This window comes from Bombina bombina, chromosome 3, assembly GCF_027579735.1.
Source record: "Bombina bombina isolate aBomBom1 chromosome 3, aBomBom1.pri, whole genome shotgun sequence".
NCBI lineage: Eukaryota > Metazoa > Chordata > Amphibia > Anura > Bombinatoridae > Bombina > Bombina bombina.
Genome location: NC_069501.1, coordinates 543,264,004 through 543,290,384, shown reverse-complemented (window position 1 = coordinate 543,290,384; position 26,381 = coordinate 543,264,004). Strand labels below are relative to the sequence as shown.

General features: G+C 40.1%; 1 protein-coding gene across 1 annotated transcript; it reads right to left on the bottom strand.

Moving 5' to 3' along the window:
• Positions 1 to 254: 254 nt before the first annotated feature.
• RCC1 (regulator of chromosome condensation 1) lies at positions 255 to 26,381 on the bottom strand. The gene is made up of 10 exons (XM_053707025.1): positions 26,300 to 26,381; positions 23,617 to 23,703; positions 17,780 to 17,967; positions 17,509 to 17,688; positions 17,292 to 17,388; positions 17,035 to 17,157; positions 16,607 to 16,759; positions 1,303 to 1,422; positions 1,055 to 1,207; positions 255 to 952 (listed from the first exon to the last, which is right to left on the bottom strand). The coding sequence occupies exons 2-10, from the start codon at positions 23,693 to 23,695 to the stop codon at positions 783 to 785; spliced, it is 1,263 nt and encodes a 420-aa protein (XP_053563000.1). The 5' UTR covers positions 23,696 to 23,703; positions 26,300 to 26,381; the 3' UTR covers positions 255 to 782.

Below are 26,381 nucleotides of genomic sequence, written 5' to 3'. Positions count from 1 at the left end.
GAATCCAAAACATCTGTGGACTGGTTAGCATTCAACTGCATAATATCCCCCACCTCAATGCTGCTACCTCAAAAAGATCATTTTCAGATGTAAGGTTGTGTTTGTATTATTAATGCTAAGGAATTAAAAATGAAGTGAAAAAAGCTACACAAATCATGTAAAACCTCATACTGATTAATGGATCAAATTTTAAGTTTGATGCATGAAATGTGGTTGTAGAACAGTTTTGTAAAGTCAAACAATTAGAAATATAATTTATGAAAAAAATATTTATTCTAAAAATTAAAAGTATTTTATATTCCTAGAAAGCAAAATAGACAATATGCTAATGAATAAGAAAAAGTCATTAACACCAGTTTCATATACATCTGTACAGGGACATTAAATGCCTTCTATTAAAAAAATATAGCGGGTGATCAGCAGGTGAGCATTCGATTTTATCCGCAAATTTGTGGAATATAAAAAAACGTATTAAAATAAAAATTACATTAAAATTCAGAAGAGGGAAAAAAAAAAAAAAAAGTGGGGGGGCAAAATTGTTTCTAGATGTTAAGACTGACAAAAGTATACTGCAGAGAGACAAAACAATGGTGGTAATAAAGAGAAAACTTTTTTATAGCTGCCTCTGAAAAGCATAGTGGGGGTCTTTTAATAATTACTTTCCGATTAAAAATTTGTTTTGAGGAAGGTTATAAATAGCTGGATATAACAATGGTGTAGTGGCTCAGCTGCTGTCTCCAATGATCATGCCGGTTGCCTTTTATTCTCAACAGTACCAACTGTTAACTTCGATTTCTAACAAGGAGGACTGTGTGCTGACCTCCACTAGACACAGTTAGCACCTCTCTGTTTTCTAGCTGCTTTCCATCCATCTGGTTTGGGCTCCATTCATCATCCTCATCACCGGTACCCAACTGAAGGTTGGTACCCATGCCCCAGGAGAACACATGACCTAAAAATTAGAGAGAAGGATCAGAATGGGCTACACAAGGGTGCAAAAAAAAAAAAAAAAAAAAAAAAAAAGTGTACTAGAACCACAATAATGTACTCTTACCATCCTTCGACACAGCATAACTAACAGAAGCTCCACAGTTCACAGAAACTATATTTGAAAGGTCAGGAATTAGAGTGGGTTCACTTTTCTCTTCTGCATTCTCCCCAAGGCCAAGTCGACCATATTCTGCACGGCCCAGACTGTATGCCCTGCCTAACAAAAAATATTAAACACAAAAAAAAAAAAAAAAAGTATTTTATTAAAAGTTAACAGCAGGAAACCCTGGAGAACCACTTCTCTATACATACCCTCAGAGTCTAAGCAGACAGTGTGATGTTGGCCGCCAGAGAAATCAACCCAAGATTTTGTAGAGTTTTTAAAGGCAGTGAGGTTTTGGGGGGCAAAACAAGAATGGGTGGATTTAGTACCTACAGAAAGTAGACAAGGAAGAATGATAGTGCATGTAACCACCACACAGCAACAGACTGGTATACATAGTGTTCCACCGTGGCAAGTTTGTACAATACAAAAAAGTAATTTCTTAACAGAAAACATGAGCCCTGGGTGTTTACTTTAAAGGGAAACTAAACCCAAAACAAATCTTTCATGATTCAGGTAGAGAATACAATTTTAAATAACTTTCCAAATTAGTTCTATTATCTAATTTGCTTCATACTTTAAATAGCCTTTGTTGAAGAAATAGCACTGCACATGGGTGAGCCAATTACACGAGGTATCTATGTGCATCTACCAATCAGCAGCTACTGAGCATATCTAGGATATGCTTTTCAGCAATGAATATCAAGACAATGAAGCAAATTAGATAAGTAAATTAAAAGTTGTTTAAAATTGCTTTCTCTTTCTAAATCATGAAAGAAAAAAAAAAAAAATGGGTTTCATGTCCCTTTAAAGCTTACTACGTACATCTATGCAGCTAAGGGACTCGGGAGAAAAGAAATCTTGATGAAGAGACATTTTATTGTCCATAAGGTTCTGCTGCATCTCTGGGAATACTTCTGCTTTATTTAAATTACATACTAAGTAAATACCAAAGAGCACACTTTATTTTTCACACTCAAAATTACTGGCTATTAAATTGTTGGACTGAATCCTAGATTTTAGATAAAAATCTGTCAACCCCTGCCCTACCAATGTCGAATGGCTGGACATACATTACAATTATTGCTATAAACCTTCCAAAACAATACTTTTAAAGGGACAGTCAACACCAGAATTTGTTGTTTTAAAATTGGCCCTTAATTACCAATTCCCCAGTTTTGCATAACCAACAGTTATAATTATACCTGTTTTACCTCTCTAATTAGCTTGTATCTAAGCCTCAGCAGACTGCTCCATTATTTCAGTTCTTTTGACAGACTTGCATTTTAGCCAATCAGAGCTGTCTCCATGGTAAATTCCTGTGCATGAGCTCAATGTTATCTATATGAAACACGTAAACCAATACCCTCTAGTGGTGAAATGCATTTAGATTAGAGGCGGCCTTCAAGGTCTAAGAAACTAGCATATGAACCTCCTAGGTTTAGCTTTCAACTAAGAATACCAAGAGAACAAAGCAAAACTGGTGATAAAAGTAAATTGGAAAGTTGTTTAAAATCACATGCCCTATTTGAATCATGAAAGTTTTTTTGGACTCAACTGCCCCTTTAAGTGCATAGCTTCCTCACCTAGATTGTGGGGGAAAAAGCAAAAACCAAACAAACGTGAAGATATAGATATAGGTGTTTTACCTACAGTATCCCACAAAAGTGATTACACCCCTCACATTTTTGTAAATATTTTATTATATCTTTTCATGTGACTACATTGTAGCAAAGTGTCATTTCTTCAGTGTTAGTGAGTGTACAGCCCGTATAACAGTGTAAAATTTGCAGTTCCCTCAAAATAACTCACACAGCCATTAATGTCTAAACAGTTGGCAACAAAAGTGAATACACCCCTAAGTGGAAATGTCCAAATTGGGCCCAAAGTGTCAATATTGTGTGGCCACCATTATTTTTCAGCATTGCCTTAACCCTCTTGGGCATGGAGTTCACCAGAGCTTCCCAGGTTGCCACTGGAGTCCTCTTCCACTCCTCCATGACAACATCACGGAGCTGGTGGATGTTAGAGACCTTGCGCTCCCCCACCTTCCGTTTGAGGATGCCCCACAGATGCTCAATAGGGTTTAGGTCTGGAGACATGCTTGGCTAGTCCATCACCTTTACCCTCAGCTTCTTTAGCAAGGCAGTGGTAGTCTTGGAGGTGCGTTTGGGGTCCCCTCAATGTACTGAAGCTCCCCAGTGCCGGTAGCACTCATGCAGGCCCAGACCATGACGCTCTCACCACCATGGTTGACTGTAGGCAAGACACACTTGTCTTTGTACTCCTCACCTAGTTGCCGCCACACACACACACTTGACACCATCTGAATCAAATAAGTTTATCTTGGTCTTATCGGACCACAGGACATGGTTCCAGTAATCCATGTCCTTAGTCTGCTTGTCTACAGCTAACTGTTCGTGGGCTTTCTTGTGCATCATCTTTAGAAGAGGCTTCCTTCTGGGACGACAGCCATGCAGACCAATTTGATGTGTGCGGCGTTATGGTCTGAGCACTGACAGGCTGACCACCCCCCCCCCCCTTCAATCTCTGCAGCAATGCTGGCAGCACTCATACGTCTATTTCCCAAAGATAACCTATGGATATAACGCAGAGCACGTGCACTCACTCAACTTCTTTGGTAGACCATGGTAAGGCCTGTTCTGGGTGGAACCTGTCCTGTGAAGCCGCTTTATGGTCTTGTCCACCATCATGCAGCTCAGTTTCAGGGTCTTGAAAATCTTCTTAAAGCCTAGGCCATATTTATGTAGAGCAACAATTCTTTTTTCCAGATCCTCAGTTCTTTGCCATGAGGTGCTATGTTAAACTTCCAGTGACCAGTAAGAGAGTGCGAGAGCAATAACTGCAAATTTAACACACCTGCACCCCATTCAAACCTGAGACCTTGTAACACCGAGTCACATGACACCGGGGAGGGAAAATGGCTAATTGGGCCCAATTTGGACATTTCCACTTAGGGGTGTACTCACTTTTGTTGCCAACGGTTTAGACATTAATGGCTGTGTGTTGAGTAATTTTGAGGGGACAGCAAATTTAGACTGTTATACAGGCTGTACACTCACTGCTTTACATTGTAGCAAAGTGTCATCTCTTCAGTATTGTCACATGAAAGACATAAAATATTTACAAGAATGTGAGGGGTGTACTCACTTTTGTGAGATACTGTATCTGCATATTATACTAGAGACTAATAAAGGATCTACTGATCAAGCAGGGTAAGATACAGGACATTTTAGAAACGTCAGAGGCAGCTCTAGACTTAGGGCTCCATGTATGCAAGCTGCCCTTGTGTGGCAGGTTCCCACATGCTAGCCTGCTTTCCGCAAATGTAAGAAGCAGCGGTTATTAGACCACTGCTTCTTACACTCTTCACCACCTCTAAGGTGACTAAGAGAAATCACCCCGAACAAGCTTGGGGCGATTGACAGACCCTTTGGTTGTGCAAGAGAAGGGGCAGGCATTAAACACTCCGAGTGAATAACTATGCATACAGGCAGCAGACAACTTTAATTTAAAAAAGGGACAGTATACACCAATTTTGTATGAGTACTATAAAGAATAATATGCACAGATACTGATCTAAAAACACAGTATAAAACCGTTAAAAAAAAAAAAAAAAAAAATATATATATTACTTAGAAGCTCCCAGTTTAGCACTGTTAAAAAAAAAAAAAAAAAAAAATTATCTGGAACACCCACTGGAAGTGGGAAATAGACACTGGCCCCTCTGCATATGAAAAGATTTAACACAAACGGGAGCAAGCTGGAGTAGGTATACATCAGTATTCTCCTAAAACTTTGGGGATTGGTTAGGAGTCTGAAAATCAGCTCAATGTTATTGAAAAATAACCAAACACTATACATTTATGCAAAAAAAAAAAAAAAAAAATTCTGTATAGGCTAAATAAATGGATTCTCTACAAAACATTTATGCAAAAAAAATAATAATAATTCTAGTGTATAATGTCCCTTTAAAACCACTCTTTACCTGGTCTCTACAGTATCTTTCCTGTGCAAACTACATGATTTAGTGAGACTTCATACTACTTAATCACTGCAGACATTTATGAGCTACATGCTTCTGCAAGGCCTCAGATAAGAGCACCTCTAACGAACAGCTAAACCCGAGATCTCATAACACCCAGTACCTACAGTCCCCTATGCTTTCAATGAAAGCGCAAATCTTATACATGATCCCTGCAGCACACACACACAGCACAGATAAATAGGCAGAAAATAGTTTTAGTATACTAGCATAACAATGACTTAAAGTACAGGCAGATAAAACCAAGTGACTGTGCAAGTTGGAGACTGAGCCCATATACCAAGCACAGTTAATTTCGTTGACTAAAACTAGACTAAAATGACTATAAAACGAAAGAAATTCTGATGACTAAAATAAGACTAAAACGGCATTTTAGTCAAAAGACTATGACTAAAACTAAATCAAAATTTGCTGACAAAAAACATTTTATGCAAGGTGTTATAATCAATCCATATCTCCAAGTACTGCTCTTTGTAAAATTTACAAAACTTAATTTTATTAAATTTTAAGATAAATAAAGACATGTTATATACCACAACAGTTAAATCTGTATTGCATGTTCAAACCTTAAAGTGTCAGTAAACCTAAAAATAGTTATATAATTCTGCACATAGTGCAGAATTATATAACATTTTACTGCTATAGTTATAAAAGCCTTTTTTCCCTTTTTTAATATTTAAAAAATATGCCGCTTTTACAGACCCGCTCTCTGCTGAGCGGGTCTGTTTTTTTAATCAGTGCATCGGGCCAGCTGTATAGTCACAGCCCGGCCCGACCGCGCCATAACATTAAGTGAAGCTCGCTCCTGCTGTCAGACAGAGCAGGAGCGAGCTTCACTTAGTCTTATGGCGCGGTCGGGCCAGGCTGTGACTATACACAGCTGGCCCGATGCACTGACTAAAAAAAAAAACAGACCCGCTCAGCAGAGAGCGGGTCTGTAAAAGCGCCATATTTTTTAAATATTAAAAAAAAAGGGGAAAAAAAGGCTTTTATAACTATAGCACTAAAATAATGTTATATAATTCTGCACTATGTGCAGAATTATATAACATTTTTTAGGTTTACTGTCCCTTTAATACCATAAATAAAAACAGGTTAATAAACCTTTATTCCAGGAGTATATAATGATTTTGGAAGTTCTAGAACAGTGCTAATATCGTTGCCAAAAATTTTTCTAATCTGTGAACAATTGAATCTTCCTATAGAAAACATAATTTATGCTTACCTGATAAATTTATTTCTCTTGTAGTGTGTTCAGTACACGGGTCATCCATTACTTATGGGATATATTCTCCTTCCCAACAGGAAGTTGCAAGAGGATCACCCAAGCAGAGCTGCTATATAGCTCCTCCCCTCACATGTCATATCCAGTCATTCGACTGAAAACAAGACGAGAAAGGAGAAACTATAAGGTGCAGTGGTGACTGGAGTTATAATTTTAAAATTTAGAACCTGCCTTAAAAAAAAAAAAAAAAAAAAAAAAAGACAGGGCGGGCCGTGGACTGAACACACTACAAGAGAAATAAATCAGGTAAGCATAAATTATGTTTTCTCTTGTTAAGTGTGTTCAGTCCACGGGTCATCCATTACTTATGGGATACCCATACCAAAGCTAAGTACACGGATGAAGGGAGGGACAAGGCAGGAACATTAAACAGAAGGAACCACTGCCTGTAGAACCTGTCTCCCAAAAACAGCCTCCGAAGAAGCGAAAGTGTCAAATTTGTAAAATTTGGAAAAAAGTGAAGACCAAGTTGCAGCCTTGCATATCTGTTCAACAGAGGCCTCATTCTTAAAGGCCCAGGTGGAAGCCACAGCTCTAGTGGAATGAGCTGTAATTCTTTCAGGAGGCTGCTGTCCAGCAGTCTCATAGGCTAAACGTATTATGCTACGAAGCCAAAAAGAGAGAGAGGTAGCCGAAGCCTTTTGACCTCTCCTCTGTCCAGAGTAAACGACAAACAGAGAAGAAGTTTGCCGAAAATCTTTAGTCGCCTGTAAGTAGAACTTCAGAGCACGGACCACATCTAGATTATGCAAAATACGTTCCTTCTTTGAAGAAGGATTAGGACATAATGACGGAACAATCTCTTGATTGATATTCCTGTTAGAAACAACCTTAGGTAAAAACCCAGGTTTAGTACGCAGTACTACCTTGTCTGAATGAAAGATCAGATAAGGAGAATCACAATGTAAGGCAGATAACTCAGAGACTCTTCGAGCCGAGGAAATAGCCATCAAAAACAAAACTTTCCAAGATAAAAGCTTAATATCAATGGAATGAAGGGGTTCAAACGGAACACCCTGAAGAACCTTAAGAACCAAGTTTAAGCTCCACGGAGGAGCAACAGCTTTAAACACAGGCTTAATTCTAGCCAAAGCCTGACAAAAGGCCTGGACGTCTGGATTCTCTGCCAGACGTTTGTGTAAAAGGACAGAGCTGAAATCTGTCCCTTTAGCGAACAAACCTTTTTCTAAACCCTCTTGTAGAAAAGCCAATATCCTAGGAATCCTAACCTTACTCCATGAGTAACTCTTGGATTCGCACCAATATAAATATTTACGCCATATCTTATGGTAAATTTTTCTGGTCACAGGTTTCCAAGCCTGTATTAATGCATCAATAACCGAATCCGAAAACCCCCGCTTAGATAGAATCAAGCGTTCAATTTCCAGGCAGTCAGCCTCAGAGAAATTAGGTTTGGATGGTTGAAAGGACCCTGAATTAGAAGGTCCTGCCTCAGAGGAAGAGACCATGGTGGACAGGACGACATGTCCACTAGGTCTGCATACCAGGTCCTGCGTGGCCACGCAGGCGCTATCAGAATTACCGATGCCCTCTCCTGTTTGATCCTGGCAATCAGTCGAGGTAGCAACGGAAATGGTGGAAACACATAAGCTATGTTGAAAACCCAAGGGGCTGCTAATGCATCTACCAGCACCGCTCCCGGGTCCCTGGACCTGGATCTGTAACAAGGAAGCTTCGCGTTCTGGCGAGATGCCATGAGATCCGGTTTGCCCCAACGACGAATCAGTTGAGCAAATACCTCCGGGTGAAGTTCCCACTCTCCCGGATGAAAAGTCTGGCGACTTAGGAAATCCGCCTCCCAGTTCTCTACGCCTGGGATGTAAATCGCTGACAGGTGGCAAGAGTGAGACTCTGCCCAGCGAATTATCTTCGAGACTTCCAACATAGCTAGGGAACTCCTGGTTCCCCCTTGATGATTGATTTAAGCCACAGTCGTGATATTGTCCAACTGAAATCTGATGAACCTCAGTCTTGCTAACTGAGGCCAAGCTAGAAGAGCATTGAATATTGCTCTTAATTCTAGAATGTTTATTGGAAGGAGTTTCTCCTCCTGAGTCCACGAACCCTGAGCCTTCAGGGAATTCCAGACTGCTCCCCAGCCTAGAAGGCTGGCATCTGTTACAATCGTCCAATCTGGTCTGCGAAAGGTCATTCCTTTGGACAGATGAACCAGTGACAACCACCAGAGAAGAGAATCTCTGGTCTCCTGGTCCAGATTTAGCAAAGGGGACAGATCTGAGTAATCCCCGTTCCATTGACTGAGCATGCATAGTTGCAGCGGTCTGAGATGCAGGCGCGCAAATGGCACTATGTCCATTGCCGTGACCATTAAGCCGATTACCTCCATGCACTGAGCTACTGATGGGCTTGGAATGGAATGAAGGACACAGCAAGCATTGAGAATCTTTGATAACCTGGACTCCGTCAGGTAAATCTTCATCTCTACAGAATCTATAAGAGTCCCTAGAAAAAGGAACCCATGTGAGTGGTAACAGAGAACTCTTTTCCACGTTCACTTTCCACCCATGCAACCTCAGAAATGCAAGAACTATCTCTGTATGAGACTTTGCATTCTGAAAACTTGACGCTTGTATCAGAATGTCGTCTAGGTACGGAGCCACCGCTATGCCTCATGGTCTTAGTACCGCCAGAAGTGAGCCCAGAACCTTCGTAAAAATTCTCGGGGCCGTGGCTAACCCGAAGGGAAGAGCCACAAACTGGTAATGCCTGTCTAGAAAGGCAAACCTTAGGTACCGATAATGATCTTTGTGAATCGGTATGTGAAGGTAAGCATCCTTTAAGTCCACTGTGGTCATATTGACCCTCTTGGATCATGGGTAGGATGGTTTGAATGGTTTCCATCTTGAACGATGGTACCCTTAGGAATTTGTTTAAGTCCAAGATTGGTCTGAAGGTTCCCTCTTTTTTGGGAACCACAAATAGATTTGAGTAACATCCTTGTCCCTGTTCCGATTGCGGAACTGAGTGGATCACTCCCATGATTAAGAGGTCTTGTACACATTGTAGAAATGCCTCTCTTTACTAGGTTTGTTGATAACCTCGAAAGATGGAACCTCCCTTGTGGAGGAGAGGTTTTGAAATCCAGAAGGTATCCCTGAGATATAATCTTCAACGTCCAGGGATCCTGCACATCTCTTGCCCAAGCCTGGGCGAAGAGAGAAAGTCTGCCCCCCACTAACTCCGTCTCCGGATAGGGGGCCCTGTCTTCATGCTGTCTTAGGGGCGGAAGTAGGCTTTCTGGCCTGCTTGCCCTTGTTCCATGACTGGTTGCCTTTCCAACCCTGTCTGTAACGAGCAGTAGTTCCTACCTGTTTTGGAGCGGAGGAAGTTGATGCTGCTCCTGCCTTGAAGTTACGAAAGGCACGAAAATTAGACTGTTTGGCCTTTGGTTTGGCCCTGTCCTGAGGAAGGGCGTGGCCCTTACCTCCCGTAATGTCAGCAATAATTTCCTTCAAGCCGGGCCCGAATAAGGTCTGCCCTTTGAAAGGAATGTTAAGTAGCTTAGACTTGGAAGTTACATCCGCTGACCAGGATTTAAGCCAGAGCGCTCTGCGCGCCTGTATGGCGAATCCGGAATTTTTAGCCGTAAGTTTGGTTAGATGTACTACGGCATCTGAAACAAACGCATTAGCTTGCTTAAGGGTTCTAACTTTGCTCAAAGCCTCATCCAATGGCTCTGTGCGAATCGCCTCTTCCAGAGACTCAAACCAGAATGCCGCTGCAGCCGTGACAGGCGCAATGCATGCATGAGGCTGCAAAATAAAACCCCGTTTAACAAACATTTTCTTAAGATAACCCTCTAATTTTTTATCCATTGGATCTGAGAAAGCACAGCTATCCTCCACCGGGATAGTGGTACGCTTGGCTAAAGTAGAAACTGCTCCCTCCACCTTAGGGACCGTCTGCCATAAGTCTCGTGTGGTGGCGTCTATAGGAAACATTTTTCTGAATATCGGGGGAGGGGAAAAAGGCACACCGGGTCTATCCCACTCCTTACTAATAATTTCTGTAAGTCTTTTTGGTATAGGAAAGACGTCAGTACACACCGGTACCGCATAGTATCTATCCAACCTACACAATTTCTCTGGGATTGCCACCGTGTCGCAATCATTCAGAGCCGCTAATACCTCCCCTAGTAACACACGGAGGTTCTCAAGCTTAAATTTAAAATTTGAAATTTCTGAAACCGGTCTCCCCGGATCAGAACCGTCACCGACAGAATGAAGCTCACCGTCCTCATGTTCTGCAAATTGTGACGCAGTATCAGACATGGCTCTCGTGTCATCAGCGCGCTCTGTCCTTAACCCAGAGCTATCGCGCTTGCCCCTTAATTCGGGCATATTATATAATACTTCTTTCATAACATTAGCCATATCATGTAAAGTGATTTGTAAGGGCCTAGATGTACTTGGCGTCTCAATCCTACGCATCTCCCGAGTGGGAGACGCAGGTACTGACACGTGAGGAGAGTTAGGCGGCATAACTTCCCCCTCGTTGTCTGGTGATAGTTTCTCTATCGGTACAGATTGACTTTTATTCAAAGCAATATCAATACAATTGGTACACATCGTTCTATTGAGCTCCACATTGGCTTTTGAACATGATGAACAAACAGTTTCCTCTGAATCAGACATGTTTAAACAGACTTAGCAATGAAACTAGCAAGCTTGGAAATCACTTTCAATAAGTTTACAAGCAATATAAAAAACGCTGCAGCGCTTCAAAAATACAGATATAATTAAACAATTCTTAACAAGAAGTGTAATATTAGCAGAGGATTGCACCCATTAGCAAAAGGATGATTAACCCCTCAATACCCAAAACGGATATCAATTAAGATTTAACGCTTTTAATCACAGATCTGCTGTGACTGATTACCTCCCTCAAAAATGAATTTTGCAGACCCCTGAGCTCTCTAGAGACGTCCTGGATCAAGGAGGAAGAAGCAGGAAGACTGTGCTAGAATTATAACTGCGCAACAAGGCGCTAAAACAAGGTCCCTCCCACTCCTATCACAACAGTGGGAGCCCTGATATAACGGTTTCCATGCAGAAAATATATGTCAGCCATGTGGAAAAAAAATCATGCCCAAAGAGATTTATCACCAAAGTACCTCACAAAAACGAATAACATGCCAGTAAACGTTTTATTAAAAAATAACATTTTCCAATGTCATGCAGTTATCACTAAGCCTGCTACCAGTCGCTACCACTGCAGATAAGGCTTAAGTATTATTTCACTTTTAACAGTATTTTCTCAGTCAAATTCTAGTCCCTAGAAAATAACTTGACTGCGCATACATTTATCAGCCTGATACCAGTTGCCACCACTGCATTTAAGGCTGTACTTACATCATACGATAACAGCAGTATATTCTTAGTCAATTCCATTCCCAGAAAATAATGTACTGCACATACCTCATTTGCGGAGGACCCCGCATGCTATTCCCAGTTTCTGAAGTTACCCCACTCCTCAGAATGTCGAGAACAGCCAGTGGATCTTAGTTACGCCTGCTAAGATCATAGAAAAAAAAAAAAAAACGTAGGCAGTTTCTTCTTCCAAATACTGCCCGAGATAGAAAAACAGCACACTCCGGTGCCATTTAAAATAACAAACTTTTGATTGAAGAATAGTTAAGTAAAAACTCCAGTTCCTCTCGCGACCTCCTTTGTTGAGGGTTGCAAGAGAATGACTGGGTATGACATGTGAGGGGAGGAGCTATATAGCAGCTCTGCTTGGGTGATCCTCTTGCAACTTCCTGTTGGGAAGGAGAATATATCCCATAAGTAATGGATGACCCGTGGACTGAACACACTTAACAAGAGAAATAAGCATAACCCACGAGTATGAGTTTAACTTATGCTGTGCCAGCTGCAGAAACTTTTTGTTTTGTTGAGTTGCTTGATACTTTTGATATCTCAAAAGCAGTCTCACTACTGCAAATCTGTATCTCATCTCGTCACTCTCCCTCTTGCTTCTACTCACTGCTGGTGACATCTCCCCTAATCCTGGTCCCCAAACACTGACAAGCCGTGCACATCCATGTGTACCATCCCATAGACTCAGAAAACAAAACTCTGCACACCTTACTCACATTCATCTTGCATCTAAAGCCACTACCCCTTTCACTTGTGCACTCTGGAACTCTCGCTCTGTTTGCAACAAGCTCACTTCTATACATGACCTCTTCAACTCCCACTCCCTCAACCTTCTGGCCCTAACAGAAACATGGCTCTCTCCCCTAGGCACAGCATCCATTGCTGCTCTGTCACATGGGTCTCCACTTCAGCCACACTCCTAGGTCTGATAACAGACAAGGTGGTGGTGTAGGTATTTTACTCTCCTTGCACCTTTCAACAAGTACATCCTCTCTCTTCCCTCATTCGAAACCCACATGATTCGCTTATTCTCCCCTCTCTCTGTATGTGTTGCAGTCATATACCGACCCCCTGGCTCCTCAACTCAATTTCTAGATCACTTGGCTGCCTGGCTACCCTATTTCCTTTCCTCAGACACCCCTGCCCTCATTCTTGGCCACTTCAACATCCCCCATAACAATCCCACTGCCTCATCCGCTAAACAACTTCTGCAACTCACTTCCTCTTTCGGTCTGTCACAATGGACTGATTCTCCCACTCACAAAGACGGTCACTCTCTTGACCTGATCTTTAGCTATCGATGCACTCTCTCAAACTCCCCTTTTCCTTTTCTGACCACCATCTCCTTACTTGCAACATATCATCCCTTCCTATAACTCTCCCTCCTACTCCTCACACCAAACTTCACAGAAGCATTATGTCTTTAGATCAGCAACAACTTGATAATTCCCTTAAACCGCTCCTCTCATCCTTCTCCTGCCCTGAACAATCTGCCACTATAATTCCACCCTTATATCCGTCCTTGACAATCTTGCCCCTCTTACCATTGCTCAGAAATCACACACTCACCCCCAGCCCTGGCATACCCCTGACACAGTACCTACGCAGATGTTCCCGTACTGCTGAACGGCATTGGAGAAAATCATGGAGTTCAGCTGATTTTCTTCATTACAAATTCATCTTGAACTCATACTATTCTGCCCTTAATCTCCACAAGCAACACTACTTTTCTACTCTTATCTCTAATCTTTCTTCAAACCCAAAACGTCTGTTCTCCCCTTTCAATACTCTCCTCCGCCCTCCCCCACTTCCTAATACAACTTCTCTGTCAGCTCAAGACTTTGCCAGTCACTTCATTAACAAAATTGACTCCATCAGACATGAAATCAGCTCTCAACATAATTCCATTCTCTCCCCTCCTCAAATGCTCTCACTCAACCACAACCCTCATAACCTGAAACTTCGCTCTTTCTCCCCTGTTACTGAGGAAGAAGTTTCGGCACTTATACTGCGCTCTCACCTCACTACCTGTCCCCTTGACCCTATCCCCTCACAGCTACTCCCCTCCCTCTCTGCTACCCTTACCCCTATACTAACACATATTTTCAACCTCTCCCTCAGCACTGGTACATTTCCCTCATCCATGAAACATGCACTGGTCACACCGATCCTCAAAAAACCTTCCCTTGATCCTACCTCCCCATCCAACTACCGCCCTATTTCCCTCATCCCTCTTGCTTCAACGCTTCTCGAAAAACTAGTATATGCACGCCTATCCCATTTCCTTATGTTAAACTCCCTTCTTGACCCGCTGCAATCTGGATTTCGTCCCTATCACTCCAGAGACAGCTATTGTTAAGGTCACCAACGACCTACTTACAGCAAAATCAAAAGGTCACTTCTCTCTGCTTATCCTCCTTGATATGTCCGCAGCCTTTGACACTGTCAACCACCCTCTTTTGCTCCAAACCCTGCAATTCTTCGGCATCTGTGACACAGCCCTTTCATGGCTCTCTTCCTACCTATCAAACCGTACCTTCAGTGTAGCCTTCTCTGGGGCCTCCTCTGCCCCGTCACCACTTTCTGTCGGAGTACCGCAAGGCTCTGTCCTTGGTCCCCTTCTCTATCTATACATCATCACTAGGCTCCCTAATTAAGTCCCACGGTTTCCAATATCATTTGTATGCCGATGACCCCCAAATATACTTCTCTGCACCAGACCTATCTCCTTCCTTGCTAACCTGTGTCACTAACTGTCTCTCACATCTCTTCCTGGATGTCCTCCCACTACCTCAAGCTAAATCTTGCCAAAACTGAGCTCCTCATTTTCCCCCCTTCTTCCAAAATCTCCACCCCCAATCTCTCTATATCCGTCGACAACTCCATCATTACCCCTACCCCGCATGCCCGATGTCTCAGGGTCACATTTGACTCTGATCTTTCCTTCACTCCTCACATTCAGTCCTTGTCTAAAGCCTGCCGCTTCCACCTTAAAAACCATCTCCAAAATTAGACAGTTCCTTACACAAGACACAACTAAGATTTTAATCCACTCTCATTCTTTCCCGCCTTGATTACTGCAACTCTGTCCTCTCTGGTCTCCCCACCTGCCGCCTAGCTCCCTTACAATCCATACTGAATTCCTCTGCCAGACTCATCTTCCTTCCACGTCGCTCTTCATCTGCTGCTCCTCTCTGACAATCCCTTCACTGGCTTCCTCTTGCCTCTAGGATCAAACACAAAATTCTCACTCTGAAATACAAAGCCCTCAACTGCACGGCTCCCCCCTATATCTCAGACCTTGTCTCCAGATACTCTCCCTTCCGTCCCCTTCGCTCATTACCTCCTACTCTCCTCCTCTCTGGTTACCTCATCGCACTCTCGTTTACAGGACTTCTCCAGACTGGCTCCCATCTTGTGGAACTCTCTGCCTCGCCCCACAAGACTCTCCCCTAGTATTGAAAGCTTCAAGCGCTCCCTAAAGACTCTGCTGTTCAAGGATGCATACAACCTATGCTAACCTTACTTTATACCAGTTCCACTCCTCCATTGCTATCCCCTGAACCCCCTTAGCATGTAAGCCTAAGAGCCCAGCTGTTTGTAGATCACCTTCTTAAGAGTGGATTACAACAGTGCAACTCTTGGCAGGGCCCTCTACCACTTTATCCCTTAATTGTTTTATACTCCCCTTTGTTTATAGCGCTGCGGAATCTGTTGGCGCTCTACAAATTAATAATAATAAATAATAATAATAAATAATAATAAATAATAATATTAATAATAGTTTAATTATTAACAGAACTGTTAGCGTTTTTATATTGGGTAATATGTGCAATACAGCTTACAGTTTTTTTTTTTTTATATTTTAAAGTTGCACTTCTGTTTGTTTATGAAACTTGGTTTTATTTAATTTTAAGTTAAAAAGATATACATATCACAACAGCTAAATCTGGGTCTGTATTGCATGTTTAAACCTTAATACCATAAATAATAACAGGTGTTATGTTTACTCCTGGAGTATATAATCAGTTTGCAAACGATAGAGAAATGCTTAAATAATGCATTACACTTTAACTACACCCCTAACATTTTAGTCGACTAAAATATACTGGAGATTCAGTCGACTAAAACTAGACCGAAACTAAAGCAATTCAGATGACTAAAATACGACTAAAACTAAAATAGCATTTTAGTCAAAAGACTAAAACTAAGACTAAATTGAAATTTGCCGTCGAAATTAACACTGATACCAAGTCAATTGGAAATTAAAAATTTGTATTTTCTGTTTGAATAATGAAATAACTTGGGTTTTATTTCACTTTAAAAGCAAGTGTGGGACTACAAATTAAAGAATTCAGACAGCCTTGATGCAGAAATCTGCCAGGAATATGAACAAAAACAGTGAGTCAGAGATAAAGGCCTTTAAGATTCGGTAAGTGGTAATTTTATCAGTGTTATTAAAAATACTAAATACATTCCATGCATCTCCCTCTAATTAAGGGGGCCGACAATTTCAAACCTAGGTTTTACTGCAGGTATCTGAAGAGTGTCTGCACACGTGAAACCCATCAGCACTAGAACGTAGTGAAAGCTAGATTTCAACATGTCAGCACCCATGTCTATAGAGAGTATGGGCAAGATCATAAATACTATTCTTAAATGTATTTAATTTTTAATGTCCCTATATACTTTGTTTCCATGCTGATGTTAACTCATGCTCACCCCTCAGAAGCTTCACTTACCCAGCTGATGGTAGTTTGAAAGTCCAAAGCCATAAACATGACCTTCCCGGGATACCGCAAAGGTAAAGTAAGCTCCACAAAAAACATCCTGAAACAACACTCGCCCACACCCTTTTTCTTTAAGGTGAATACACTGGGGAATCAGTAACCGCTCTGCAGGAACAAAGAACAAACGTCATAGGTAAAAAAAAAAAAATCAAACTTAGAAACAGAACATTACAGTGTTGCGAGTGCCTCCTTGTGCATGTGCCAAAAAGTAATAACCATAGGCAGAATGAAACCTAATCCCATTCAGTGAGTGGGTAGCATGAGCAGTGTAACTAAAATGCTTCCTCGAGTGAAAGGTCAGTTAATTTACAAAGCACAGTAATTTAATTCATCAAAGAAAAAAAAAAAAAAAAAAAAAACTGCCATTTTTACTAACTCACCTAAGCCTTTGCGTCCTCCACGGTTTGTAAACCGCTCTGGTACTCTGCCCAGCTGTCCCTGTTCCCCACAGCCTGATGTATATAGGTCTCCCTCTGATGTCAACATCACAAGGTGATCATTACCTGAAAAAGGAGAAAAGATATAATATAGATCTCTCTCAATAGAGACAAGTAAAAAAAAAAAAAAAAAAAAAAAAAAAAAAAAAAAAAAAAATACAAAGCAAAAGAAGTCTATTTAGGAAACAAATTTTCCTCACCTGATGCTATTTTCACCACTTGTGAGTTTATTTTCACCTGCACTGGGATCATGCTCTTTTTCATGGGCTCCAGCAAGCCAATAACACCATTATTATCCTATAAAGAGAATCACATCCATTAATTGTATAAAAAGTACAGAAGTGTAACCCATCTTCCAATTTATTAAACCAAAGGCTCACTCTAACACACATTCTTCACAGAAAAAGCAATGCATACCCTAAATGATCCAAAGATGAACACTTTGCCATCTTCTGTCAAAGCAGCAGTATGACTGTCCCCAGCAGACACCTGCACCACCTTTTCTGAGAGCTCAACCTTTGCTGGCTGCATTTCTGATCCTTCCTCTGTGGTGTCCCGCCCCAGAGCGCCCTCATCGTTACAACCAAATGTATAAATCTAACAGCAGAAGGGAAAAAAAAAAAAAAATCAGCAAGACGATACATAAAACACACCTCGTTATAAATTTTAGTTTAAAAAGGGAACTCACATTTCCAGATTCTCCCAGGCACACTGTGTGCATACCACCTGCAACAGCTTGCACAATCTTCTCTGGCAAGGTAACTAGTGCTGGTTTCTTTCTCTCCATAACATCTTCCCCTAGACCAAGCTGACCAACATCTCCCTGTCCAAGAGTTAGCACAAGGCCACCTATGCTTCCATGTGACTTGTGGGTGACTGCAGGATAAAGGACAGAACATTTAAGAAATACAGTAAATGACCAATATTTGACAAAAAAAAAAAAAAACACCTCAAGCTGTTGGCTGCACCAAAGTAGGTTTACGGTTTGGTTTTATAGTCTTGTCTACATACGTTGAACTATATATCTATTGACACACATTGACAGAAGTTTAAAACACCTGTTTTAATATTGAATTAAAGGGGAATTATAGTGAATAAAGGAATATGCTCTAATCAGTATGTAATTTTAAGACTTTTCGACCCTAGACTACTGAGTTTTACCCCCACAAAAAGGTTACAGACAGAAGAAATAATGTTTTGGACCTTTACGAGCACTGCTGGTCCTAAGGAGAAAATGCAACTGATCCAAAAGGGAGCGGTTGTTCCACTTCTGCTGCTACGATGACTTTAATTGAAAACATATATGTCCATGTAATTGATTCCTTATAAACTGAATATCTGTATGGATAACTAAAATAAATTTAGCAAAATTTTGACTGACAAACGATTATATGGTACAAAAAGTCATCTTCTTAAAGAGTAAACAAAATCAGTCTTTATTCAACCAAAAAAAAAAAAAAAAAACGGGCCGTCATGTTTCAGCTGCATTACATGCCATACTCTGAGCCGAATGGCATTATGTTCTAAGGCTGTTTAAATAGCCCTGCAGAACATATACATTTTTTTTTATTTATTTATTTTTTTTAAAATAGCTCCTGTCCTTGTACCTCTCCCTTTTGGGCTGCGTCTACCCCCCACCCACCCTTTGTTTATAAAGGTTCCCTTTAGGTCTTGCTCCTAATTCTGATTGTTCTACAATACTACTGTCCTTGTCTTTCTGTGTTTATTAGTCCCTTCACAAACTTCTATGTCTGATTGTGCAAACTCATCTGATGTCTGAATCGCTTTGCTTGAAGAGGAACCCTCCTCATCCGTTGTTTCTATATCACTAAATGTCACCGATTTCTTATTCCGTAAGAGATAAGAGGCCAGTCTTTGTAACCCAATTCTTTAACCAATACTATGATGTTTGCAACATTGTAAAAAAATATTTTCCAATAATATATGGAGACATCTCTAAAGCCAGTGGAAGAGACTGGTTGCAGATTTGTGTACTCAAAAGGCAAAACTAGAGTGGTCTTTTGTCTCCATGCATGTTGAAAAGGGCAGATAAAGGTCATAAGAGTTCATGGCTGACTGTCAATGGATTCTTTAAATGTAACAGTACAAGATGTAAGGCATATGAATATGCTTGAGTTACTAAAACCTTTAGGTCACAACACTGGAGAAACCTATGAGATTAAGGGATGTTTAAAATGCAATACAAAATTTGTGATTTACACAATAGAATGCTCCCTTTGTGGGGGTCAATGTTGGAATGAGACAAGGGATGTAAGAACTAGGATAAGGGAACATCTATCGTATATAAAAGCACTATTTCAGTGCATAATCAAAACGTTAGTAGTTGTGCGAGAGGGGGTAAAAAACAAAACAAAAAAACAGAGGGGGAGATAGATTGCATATATCCTGTGTAAGCAAGAAGGGAGGGGGGACACGATGTGAAATACGGCTTACACCGGTATTGATATATTGTGTTTAAAGTGCGTGTAGTTCTAGTCTGGGCTGGACGTATAAGTTGTTATTGGAACAACTGTGCATATTGTATTGAAGCTTTGGGGGTAATAATACTCTTGCACAATATATATATATATATATATATATATATATATATATATATATATATATATATATATATATATATATATATATATATATATATATATATATATATATATATATATATATATATATAAATAAATAAATGGGTCACTTTGGATTTTTTTATTTTTTTTAACGAAGGGTATGATTTTATTTGAATAAAAATTGTATACGTCTATAAACTAAATTACAAGAGCCATACATGCATATAGATTGTGTTATATATTATTGAATAAGCAGAATCAGGGCAAAACGACTAAGATAAGGGGGGTTCTTTTTCTCCAACTGTACAGAGCTGTGATTGAATTCCTCTGAGGGTCAGGGAAACTCATGTGTGTATATATTTTATATTAAAAAAATAAAAATTTTAAAGCCCCTTTAAGTGGATGGGTGGTGTGTTACATATGGGGAGAATTAGCAGAGGATCACAACCAAATGAGTTATAACCTTTACAGCACAAACAGACTGGAGCATCACAGTCGCAGTGAAAACCATTTTAAAATATCTTTCTAAGTGGTCAAACAATTTAAAAGCACTAAAGGAATAGACCCCAAGCCTAGACCGGGCATAAATGAAAACAGAAGCAACATCTTTCTTAGCACTTCCAACTTGTGCATCCTCCCTCACACTTCCACTATAACTTGCCCTGATCTTGGTACAGCCCACTATCTACTCTTTCCTCTGCCCTAGACACTCCTGCTCCTCCCCAACTGCGCAAAAGCCCACACTGTTACAGCAGTGGCACCCTAAGCAAACATGCTGCTTGCAAAAAGTGTCTGTAGGAAATCTCGCACTAAAACGGATTTCATCCGCTATAATCCGCATATCCTCTACAATTAGCCAAGCAAACCTACACGACTCTTCTCTACCCACTTGCACCATCCCTTACATATGTATTTAGTGCTCAAAACCTGCCAGACTACTTTTTGAACAAAATGCATACCCTCCAAAGCAACAACCTGACACAAACTTGCAATCTTCCATCTCCACCCCAGTCACCCGTAGCCACTGAGAGCGAAGTTTGTTCCTTACTGTCTTTGTCATGCCTCACTACCTGCCCGCTCGACCCTATCCCTTCACATCTAATAACTTCTTCCACCATTACTCACAGCTTCAACCTATCCTCCCATATTCACTCGACACAAATTCTGCTGCAAACTACCTCCCCAAATCACTGCTTCAAACATCAAAAATCTTGCACAGAATAGTTAAACCACCTAACCCACTTCCTATCTTCAAACTCCTTGCTTAAGCCCCTGCAACCTGGTTTTCGTCCCCAACACTCAACTGAAACTGCCCTCAAAGTTACTAACGACCTACTATCTGCTAAAAGTAACAGCCACTACTCTATACTTATCTTACTTGACCTCTCAGCTGACAGACAATGTTGACCACCCCCTCCTCCTAAAGACTCTTAGTCTCTGTAACACTGAGCTCTCTTGGATCCACTCATCTTTCTAACAGGTCTTTTTCAGTGTCATTTGCTGGCAACTCCTCTTCAATGCCTCTGTCAGAGTACCTCAAGGCTTTGTCCTTAGTCCTCTTCTCCATTTATACTTCTTCACTGGGTAAACTTAAGTTATGGCTTCAATTACCTCTATGCTGAGGACACTCAGATCTACCTCTCTCCCCCCTCAGCCCTCTCACATCAGTAACTTCTTATCTGGCATTTCTTCCTGGATGGCCTCTCACCACCTAAAGATTCACATGTCCAAGACTGAGCTCCTTCAACCCCCCCCCCCCCCAAGCTCTACTCCGATCTCTAACGTTACCCATCATTGTCAATGACATCACTATATTCCAATCATCCCATATCCACTGTCTCTGAATCACCCTCTAATCTGTCCTTCATCCCCCACATCCAATAGATCTTTTAATTCTGTCGCAATATCTCTAAAATGTGTTTTTTGTGAGCGCTGACACCATTAAGCAACTAATCCACTCGCTTGTAATTTCCCAACTTGACTACTGCAATAACCTACTAACTGGCCTTCCTCTTGCCTGTCTTCCCCCCCCTTCAATCAATCCTAAAATGCTTCTGCTAGGCTAATCCACCTTTTCTGTCGGTTAGTATCTGATGCACCTTTCAGTGAGTCCCTTCACTGGCTTCTTATTCACAGCCAAATTAAAATCCAAAATCCAATTGACTAAAGCGGGAGCCCAATCTAATTGTCCTGATGCGCAAAACAATTTTAACCAAAACTGTATTTAAATAAGATTTTTTTTTAGATTACATTGTACTGGCCAAAATCATAAAATACAGTGAATATATTAGGAATCCACTACTGAACTACCAGAGATGATAGTAGTGTTTAATGGAACAATAATGCCACTGCTCTTGGTATAGACTTCCTTACTGTACACATTTACTGTGACACCCTGTACGTGTTTTTACAACAATATATTATATTTCCTGTCAGTGATAATTTATTGGTTGTATATGTGCTTTGCCCCACAGACCATTTTGATTCAATCAGTAAAAATTGTTATTCATAAAAAACTTGGTTAATGTATAGACCTAATTATTTGTGCAGTCACATGTAACAAATACATGGGCTGCCCAATTAAACAATTTAATTTATTTAAAATTTGATTTTGTTAAAAAGTTTATATTGTATTAATATTGGACCAATAAATAATCATGATATACTTGCAATTATAGTTATTACCACATTGTTTTTTTATTGTCAATAAGTATTATAATTTTTATGGTATTCACCAAAGCTGAAACTGAGTAACAGGTATCCTGCTGCACTCTGGATCCCTAATGAGAATGACAGGGAGCTACAAAGAGTGCGCCAAAAACGGAAAAGGATTAACTTTTACCCATCTGCACTGCTCTCTGCCATCTCCATATTTGCGTACAAAACAGCTGGACCCCAGACTTCTGATCATTCCTGCTTTAGTCTGGTTTTTTTTTTTTTTTTTTTTTTTACATTTAGCCCTGCTACAGGCAAGCAGACAGCAGCAGGGGGTGACGTTTCATGAAATATTGTACATTTATTTACTGTGTAAAAAAAAAAAAAAAAAAGAAAAGTTTTACTTTTAAACCTGGTATTCCACATAAAAATATAAAAAGACACTGACAGATGATAATTTCTTGGGATATGTAGTAGTGATTACTAAACTTACAGAATAGGTAAAAACAGATAGGAATACAATACTCTAAATGTTTGGGGCTGTAGCAGGGGACAAAAACGGTTTCATGGAGGCTGTATTACCAATGAATGGCAACACATGCTCCATGGATTGGTATATTTGTTCCTTGATGCAAATTCATCTGTGGCCATAAGCGTTCTTCATTTGAAGTTGATAAAACTGTAATAGGTATGCCTTTTAGAGAAAGGCAGCCACATGTGTCAATTGGCACAGAGTACACCAAGCACCAAATTTAAGTTGCTATAATAAGAGATATACTGAAATGATCTCATCCCTTCCTGTCAAATTGCTCTGAAGAGATAAGCATATCGGTATCACAAAATGGCCACCACTGGAGTAAGGAAGGAGACTGCTGGAGTGCACGCAAAAAACTGAAATGGGCAGCAAGTTTAAAAATTACCGCCGTTTAGTAACTTAACCCGTGCTGCACTCTGAATAGCATGTGTGAGGTGCGCATTTAAACCCCTGGCACCGAATTGGCAGTCTGGATGAGCGCTAAACTGAAACTGTTAAATTATACATTAGACTAGTTTGTCCCCTGCTCACTCACGTTTTACAGTGTATCAGAGCGTCACCCCATGCTGGCCATTATTAAAACAAAACCAGCTTTAGACCTGCTGCGGTCTGCTTGCCCGCAGCAGCAGGACTAAATGTAAAAATAAAAACACATGCCCGGCGCACAAAACTACATGCCCCGGGCGATAAGAATTGCGCATCCCTGTTAACGCTTCTAAAAGGGATTAAAAAAAAAAAAAAAAAAAAAGTCACCTTTGCTTTTCTTTGGCTCTGATGTACCATTCCTCTCTTCATCAGGTACGTTCCTTTTTAGTGGTTTCTTTCCTCGCATGGTGTATGCTGCAAAACCAAAAGAAGCGTTAAAATGCAAACCCAGTCATCTTAAACAGGGAATTCCTATACATTACCTATTGAAAGAAAAGCCTCAATAACTGCAATTAGTAGTTCCTCAATTAAAAATAAATTGCATAAGTATGCTAAATTGATCTGCTCAATACGCTATCTAAAAAAAGAACTGGTGGGTGTGTTTGAGAGCACTTTAAAATATTTTATTATTTAAAAACTCCCCCCCCCCCCCCCATATATAAAATTTGTGTTCGAAATCCAATATTTTATGTGTAAAATCAGACAACAATTTGATTAAGCATTTTTGTGATACTTTCATTTTAAAAAGGGACAATCAAGTAAAAGTTAAAAAACTTTCATGATTCAGATAGAGCATGCAATTTTAAACATCTTTCCAATTTACTTCCATTAACAAAAAAGTCTTTATATTTACACTTTGAGTCACCAGCTCCTACTGATCATGTGCAAGAATTAACAGACTATACGTATATCCATTTGTGATTGGCTGATGGCTGTAACATGACACAGGAGTAGAAATATACATTACTTTAAAATTTGTCCGAAAAAAAAAAAAAAACCTTCAAAAAAAAAACTACCAACTTGAAACTCAGACTAAATGCTATAGCTTTGCCGTTTTACCATGCTTTTGTTGATTATGACTGGGGTAGGAGGAAAGGGAGGAGCTACTGTATTTACTGGCCCTTTAAAATGTATTCTGTTTTTTGATAATATCTTGTATGCATGTTTGTACACATCTACAATATATACACTAACCTGTCTCACACGCATGCTACAAGTGTCAGAAGTGCCATTGTTTGGGACAGTGGCACTCCAAGTTTGCAAAAGTTTTGAATGTGGGTGCAAATAATTAAAATGACATGAAACACTAAATAAATACATTTCAGACCTTGTCTCCAGATACTCTCCCTCCCGTCCCCTTCGTTCTGCTCATGATGATCTACTCTCCTCCTCTCTTGCTCACATGTTGCGGAACTCTGACTCGCTCCACAAGACTCTCCCCTAGTTCTAACAGCATCAAGCGCTCCCTAAAGAATTTTCTGTTCAGGGATGCATACAACCTACACTAACCTTTGCTAACTCCATTTCTTTCCCCTTGAACCCCTTAGAATGTAAGCCTATGAGGCCAGCTGTTTGTAGATCGCCTTCATTGAGCTGCGTCTCACAACTAATCGAATATTAATTATATTATGCTTATTAAGCAATAAAGTTGGTTTAAAAAAAAAAAAAGGGGAAAAAAATAAAAGACGCTCACAGTCTGAGAATGGAATTACAGGAAAATGGGGGAAAAATAAAACAAAAAAATGAAAGCATACTGCAGTTTGTTTTTAAGTATATGATTTATCATTTCATATTATCATCTCCAATTCTTTAAAGTCCCTTTAACCTGCAGGATTCTTGTGGCCCTGTGAAGGATCTCTTTCCTTGTAAACAGACCTTAAAGGGACATTCCAGTCAAAATTTGAATGCGCATAGATGAATTACATATTTAAAATAGAAACATAATTGCAATTTACCTGTATTGGCAAAAATGCTTGTGGTAAAAGTTATCACTGTTTTAGTGTTAACATGTTTCTCTGCATGTGAAGCATAGCTAGATATTGTCACTGCACCAGTATTTTAAATAATGCAACTGCTCAGATAATCACTGGGGCTTGTATTATGTCAGCAATTAACAAACTGAGCCATTACCAGATCGTACAAGCACCTTAGGCTCTATGAGCAAGTGATGCGTTTAAAATGCTGGTGCACGGTGCATACTTAAATACAATTTTGAAACAGCTATAGCTTTTATTAGAAGCATTTTTGCTATTACATATATATATTACAACATTGCTTCAGTTCAATACCAAAATGCACCCATGTGATTTCCAATTTTGGTTGGAATATCCCTTTAAAGGGGCTGCATTATTTTATTGGGACATTGTGTTGCTCCTTATAGTGTTGTCTATTTCAAAGATTGGAGCCCAACACTTCAGATAAATATAAAAATGTATATACCTTGCATAATTGCTCCAAAAATCAGTGTTCCACTTAAATTATACAAATGCACAACCAGAACAATGAAAGCCATGGATGTTACAATCAAATGTACTTTTGCATAATTAATTGGAATGACAGCTTTGGAACAAATAGATGGATTTTATTAACAAGAAATACATACACATCAATCTACAATAATATCACTATAGAAAACCATCAAAGAGAAACAAGCTGCCAATACAGACGGGTAAAAGCAAACCTCTCAAATAAAGCTTTTCTTACTCCACCGAATCCTAAACTACAAATAAACGGTAAAAAGTGCATATATAGAGAATACACATATAAACATTTCACTGGGAAATATACACGATGTTCAAGCTAATTTATATATGTGGACTCACTAATTTTTTGCGTTGTGTATAATGGCAGGAATTGGAGCTACTGTTCATAAAACAACACAACTTTTGGTCTGCTATTAGAAACATTACGGAAAAACCTATTTGCACATAATACTATAAAGCCGCTTCTGATCGCAATCAGGGGCGCGCACATTCCTGAAACCATCATTCAACCCTGTAGACTCACTCACCCGTTCTTTCCCTGGTTTTTCACCTGTTGCCCGCGCGCCGACCCTTTAAGCAGCTGATGGACACGTGCGTCGCATATATGAC

Coding starts and splice junctions, on each gene's coding strand:
- RCC1 (XM_053707025.1), bottom strand. CDS start 23,695: ATGCGAGGAAAGAAACCACTAAAAAGGAACGTACCTGATGAAGAGAGG. Junction 16,760..17,034: donor TGGAGGACGCAAAGGCTTAG/GTGAGTTAGTAA, acceptor TTGTTCCTGCAG/AGCGGTTACTGATTCCCCAG. Junction 1,423..16,606: donor TTCAAACTACCATCAGCTGG/GTAAGTGAAGCT, acceptor TACTTTCTGTAG/GTACTAAATCCACCCATTCT.